General features: G+C 31.7%; 1 protein-coding gene across 1 annotated transcript; it reads right to left on the bottom strand.

The window, feature by feature from the left end:
* Positions 1-1,545: 1,545 nt before the first annotated feature.
* On the bottom strand, positions 1,546-4,452 carry LOC11422033 (protein ACCELERATED CELL DEATH 6). The gene is made up of 5 exons (XM_039830958.1): positions 3,819-4,452; positions 2,879-3,246; positions 2,485-2,539; positions 1,961-2,333; positions 1,546-1,681 (listed from the first exon to the last, which is right to left on the bottom strand). The coding sequence occupies exons 1-5, from the start codon at positions 4,450-4,452 to the stop codon at positions 1,546-1,548; spliced, it is 1,566 nt and encodes a 521-aa protein (XP_039686892.1).
* Positions 4,453-6,428: the final 1,976 nt, after the last annotated feature.

A 6,428-nucleotide genomic window follows, 5' to 3' on the forward strand; every position in this document is an offset into this window, starting at 1 on the left:
TTAAATTGTGATGAAGATAAAAAATTGTGTTTGGAAAATATGTAAATCAATCAATTTGATCAATAAAAAGGATTGTGTTTCTTGGTTTTCATTATAGTATACAAGAGTGTACAAACTTGATTATACGAACTTAAACCCCAAATTTGATAACGTTATTAATTATATGAGAACCGTCGAGACGAAACTTTAAACCAAAATTGTAATTTTATATGTTGATTTTAACACCCTCTGTTCAACAACTTTGTGACCATGAATCAATGGATCGACAAGTAGCATAATAAGATATTACCTTTTGACGCATAAATTTTGTATTTATTATGTCATTACGTGTTGTTCTACATAAAGTAAACAATCATAAGAAAATACTTTTATTAAAACCAAATTTCTAGCATAAACTCGAAGAGTGCAAAGCTACCTTTATATTAGAAAGGTGCATTTGTTTTATTGCGTATTAATTCACTTTGTTTTTCATGTTTGCTCAATATGTTAAGTTAATATGTGTGGTTGACGACCTATATAATTTAAGACATCTTTGATGGTATGCTCAATAGATGAAAGATTGAGGAGAGATCAACGGAGAGGGTGTAAGTTAGACACTACTTTATATGATGTATAATGAAATTATGTATTAAAGGAGACGAGAAATGATCTCTTCAAAAGCTGACATTTATTTATCTTATTTTGTAATTATTTATTACATGCACAAATAAAAAAATTGCATTCATAATTTAGTTTTCTTTTCTCCCAATTTGAAATTTTCAGCAATTTTTTTTTTAAAAAAAAATACCTTATGGAAGTTTTTTTTTTTTTAAGGAAATACCATGGAAGTTAACTATTTGTTCGGGGTTAACATTTAAAATTAAATACAAAGAGGAAATATGACTTTGGTTAATAGACATCAATCGGTTCTTCAAAAAAAAAAAAACATGAATCGGAAACCAAGGGTATGTCCGTGTGAAGCTGTCAAATGGGAAAAAAAAATTCATTTCTGACCCCTATGAGAATTATTAAAAATTGAGAAAAAATTTCAATACCAAAATTGAGAATTATTAGCGGCAAGGCAGTATGCATGGCTCCTGTTTGTGCACGGTTGCCCAGAATATGTGTCACATTCTACCATCACCGCCGCCATTTTATTTGGCCGTAATGAGCACTACAACACAAAAAAACAAACAGAAAGAGGGTCATTTAGGTTAATAATTTTGATAGGGGTCGCAAATGAAAATCTTTTTGGCAATAAGGTCATAAAAAAAATCGTTGACGTGGCTAGTTTAGTGAACCGGTTAGGTTCAATACACATAGAAGAAGAAAAATGAATAAGGTGGTCAAAAAAGTTAACCACGACGGAGCTATGGTAGGCCTCTTGAGAAGATGCTTCGATAATGAAAAACATTCACGAATTTTTGTAGATGAAATGAGAAGGAGTTTGATTTGGTGTTACTTCATAATTTGACGTTATGGTGGCCGAAAATGGCCTCTGAAGGCGGAGTTGCCCTGATAATAGTGTTAGCAGTAAGTCAATCAGTTGGATTGAAGAGATAAATATCAACTAACAGCCACCTCCTCCCACATCATGCTTACGCTACCAACATAAGCACCAAACTCAAACTCACCTTTCTCTCCCTCTTTCTCCATGGAATTGATTACATCCTGAAAATTCAACTTAGTTTCACACCCTCCACTGTTGATTAACCATAGTAAGAAGAGGGTGTTCTAGAGAGAGTATGTATTCAACATAAACAACTATGTAATTTGCTTATGGGAACAATGGCTTGCTAGCATTATCATTATACATTACATCATTTCTAAAACAAGTATTACTATTCATAAATTAATATTTGTTGGCATTTTATTGGTCACACTCACACGAAAAGAGCATACATATTGGTCAAAACAACCATGATCATGTTTACTTTCAGTTCGTGATGCCAAAAAAAGATAAAGGTAGTGAGAAATGTACCGCAATGGCTTGCTAGTTGATGATGATGGAAGGAAACTGAGCATATATAACGCAATCACAACCGCAATAAAAATCAATGCCATAACCAGAGACACATTTGACAACCAAGTAAGTTCACTAATAACAGTGTAAAGACTAGCCATGAAAGCCAAAGATAACGAAATGAGAGCGATTCCAAGAAGCGGCATGACCATTTTGAGAGTAAAAGTTACCAATTCAGTTAACCCAAGTGTTGCCCAAAAGAGTATGATAGTAGCACTAATGGAACTGAACAACGATATTGTGATGAAGATAATGAAAGCATGGAACATTGCATGACATAGGCTGTGTGCTTTTCCTTCTGCTTCACCTGGAACAGCTAAACATGCTGCTACTGAAGCAGTGATTATAAGTGTTGAAACAATTGTAAGGTTTTCTATTCTGTCTTTATATCTTTCCAATACTTTTTCTTTTGCTTCACTTTTTTGAGATGCTTCTTTTTGGTTTTTATCTGATTCTTCTTTTGGTGAATTTGAATCACTTACTTGGTGTGCTACTCTTCTGTGCACCAGCAGATTTAAGTGCAATCCATGTAAGATGCTGCAAACATTGTTAAAGCTATGTGTCATTAAAAAACAAAAGTAGATGTCAAATTAGGATTATTTTTTTATGGTCACAAGATCAAAATAAAAATGATTTAGGCACATACATCAAATTATATATTGTTTACTTATTTATAAAATATACTTTGTTTAATTCCTTTTTCTTTTAACTTTTTTCACTCATGTGTGTGCGCCTGGAACATTTATATTTAGGTTTGTGACCAAGTAAGAATTGACCTGTTTAGCCATTGATTTAAATTTACTTATATAAATGAAAAAACTATACAAGAAACTCAGTTATAAATTTGCAAGTTTGGACTTGAATAGAACTATTTGCCTGTCTTAAAGATGATTTATCAAGCTCAAAAAGTGTAGTAACAATGTCAAGAGCTGTTTCGTTGTTTTGGTTAACCAAATCAAGTTTCACTCTCTCTTTGCTTTGGTTAACTAAGTAGTACACAGTTGTAGGATGACATGATCTCGCAGCCAAATGCAAAGGGGTATCTCCTTTATTATCTTTTTGATTTATCATCTTATCAAGTCCAGGAATTTGACTTTGTAGAATGTATTGCACCACCTCATATTTTCCATATTTTGATGCAACATGAAGAATATTACGTTTATGAGAAGTGTCAAGCATCTCTGTGGGATCAGGACAATATTCTAACAACTTTTTCACTACTTCCACATGGCCACCATATGATGCTACATGAATTGGGAAATAACATAATTTGTCCCTTTGAATTGTGCAGCATTTGCATTTGTCAATTAATAATTCAACACCTTCAAGGTAACCTATAGATGCTGCGTAATGAAGTGGAAGCCTTTCATGTTTGTCCCTTGAATGGACCCAAGTTGGTTTGTTTTCTAATATGGTGCTGAGCATTTCTGACACACAAACATAAATATTACCCATTTTGTCACAAGTATACACATAGTGTTATCATTCAAGTGATTTGGACCGTCAATCTATCCTTAAGGGCACAGATACCCTCCAGAAGGGCTCAGACGCCGACCCGAAGGGCTCATGAGGCCCTAGGCGCGTCCTCCTAAGGGCGCCGCCTTAACAAGCTTATAGAAACATCTAGAATGCTCTAGAGTGACTTAGGGCCCAAACTGCTTGGGGCTTAAGTCACCAAATTACAAGCCCAAGAAGGGCGATAAATACCCCTCTTGAGATCATTCTCAAGGCTTCACGAAAACAGACTAAATCCTAGTTTCTAATATTGCACTCACTGCAAGTACATGATTGAACAACAATATTATGATCAACGTACCGTTATTATGCTTCTGCATCAGGATAGCTGCTCCAACGGGCGACAATCCCTCCGGCTTAACATTCTGGGGGCAATTTTTCAAGATTAGTTCGACTGCATCCTTGTCCCCTTTTACAACAGCAAGGAAAAGTACCGATTCCTTTGCATGATTAATAATATCTAATGCAAATTCATAACAAGAATTTGCCAATGAGTATCCAGACAAATCTTCAGTTTTGTAAAGTTCACAAACTTTGAAAATCATACCCCTGCTCATATTGCTTTTGTCACTTAACATTGCCTCATGTAACATAGTGTTGCCTCGAACATTCTTCTCCTTTACAAAATTTAACAAGTCCTCCATATTTGACTTTTCATCATAGTCTTCTTGGTCATCCTTATTTTTTTTAGTGTATTCTAACCATGCCATTTTTATATCATGCCGTTCAATATTCACATAATTTGCTAGTAGCTTTTCAACGGTTGAAATGTGTCCACCATTTGCAGCAACATGAAATGCACTATCATTGTTTTTGTTAAATTTAAACAAAAGTTTTGGAACACGTTCAATTACAAGATTCACAATTTCATTATTACCATACCAAGCTGCAATATGTAGCACTGTATTTTCCATAGGAGTCTCAATTTCATTCATTGAGGCTTCATCTTGCAATTAAAGAACAATACTACAATTAAAGAACAATACTTTTCTCTATTGACAATAAAAAAATATATATATATATATATATCCTCCCTTTCTTGATTAGGACGATTAAACAAGTTGTGAAACTCGTGGAGATGTAGTTAGGAATAATATCAATGGAATGAATCTAACTAATGTCATTTTGACACATGCATCGAAATGAAGATATAATGTGAATCATCCTTTTTTTTTTCTTTCCAGCAAATGACTAGACAAGAACAACCTCATGGAGGTAGGTTTGTCGCAAAATTTGCATAATTGTAATGAAAATCCTGCAAGGAAAAGCAAATTATGTTTATCACATTTGAAAAAGTGAATACATTAGGGAGGATTCGAGATAATCTCTGAGATGACTAAATTTAGCAAATGCGTCAAAATGTTTTTAAGTAATAAAGTGATAAGTAAGATCGTCTTTACATAAATTGTCGTTTCAACTAGACAACTATAACTAAACTTATTAAAACATAAAATAGAAAGAAAATAAAGAAATAAATAAAAGCGAGTAAATTGGAGGGAGTAAATAGACGACTAGTTTTGAATGATAGTGACTTATTTATTTCACTTTGTTTTGGAAAATATTTTGTTTTATTTCAAAACAATTTTATTTTATCATTTGTTTTTTCTTGATAAATATTTTATGATTGGTTATTATTGATACTACCATTCTAAAAAATACAACATTCTTTATAAATGTTAGGAATACTATATATATTGTTCTTTTATAAATGGATTAAATAAGTTTTTTGTCCCTATAAATATATTAAAATTTGATTTTGGTCTCTAATAGATATAATTTTGACATTTTTTGAGCATAATATGAATATATGAAGGTTGAACATAATATGAATTTCCCTCAAAAAAAAAAAAAAACGAACATAATATGAATACAATTTGAACATAAAAGTGTTATAATCTTGACATTCACATGAACATAAAGTGCCCATTAAGGATCAAAATCAATTTTTTTTGTGAGGATGAAAACATCGGTTTGATTTTTTAGGAACTAAAATCAAAATTCGTTATATTTATAGGGATGAAAAATTTATTTAATCCTTTATAGATAACTACATGTTCATGGAAGATGCAAGAAAAATTATGTTGATGATGTACGTGAACATTTCAAGTTATACTTTGCATTTCAAGTTATATTTTGGTTCTGGTTTGTTCAATAGGGAAAAAATTGGAAAAAGGAAAGGGAAAATAAAAAATAATTGAATAAACTTCTACTTTTGTTGATCTTACTAGAATTGAAGAGTCTCAAAAGTCAAAACTTTGAGCTATTGATTTCAAGAGACAAAAATGAGAACTTGAAATACTATGTAAATATGAACTTGTGTAATTAAACTATTTTTGGTTTAAGTGTAATTTTTTACTTTAAGGAAAATGTTAATTTGTGCCCTTAGGACACATGTTAAGAATTCCGCTAATAGAAATCATGTGTCGGAAATTGTGTTAATTTATTGCTTAAAATGTTTAATATTAATTTTTTTTCATTAAATTCATACCATTAATAAAATGAAATGAATGTTTAACATAGTATACTTTAAGAGCACAAGTTAACTTCATGGTTGCTTTAATTAATTGAAACTAGTTTTATGTTTTGGGAATGATTAGCTATGTATCATATTACTTGGAATCCAATATTGATACTGGAATCAACTTGGAAAGGAAGATAAGCACTAATGGTATCAAACAAATGATGTAGAAGAGGAATGGTAAAAACTTCTCATCTCCCTCGCTTTTCTTGGAATAGAATTAAAAACGAATTTTAAAAGTACTCTCTATCATGTCAAAGTTTTACATGATTATTAAGAAAATGATTAACAATGTTATATTTTTGATAGTTTTTTTTTTAAGAAGCTAAATTAATCCACCCAAAATAGTACTAGAGAGAATCGAATCTGAGACCTTGAGGAGGAGCACATTTT

This window comes from Medicago truncatula, chromosome 2, assembly GCF_003473485.1.
Source record: "Medicago truncatula cultivar Jemalong A17 chromosome 2, MtrunA17r5.0-ANR, whole genome shotgun sequence".
Taxonomy (NCBI): Eukaryota; Viridiplantae; Streptophyta; class Magnoliopsida; order Fabales; family Fabaceae; genus Medicago; species Medicago truncatula.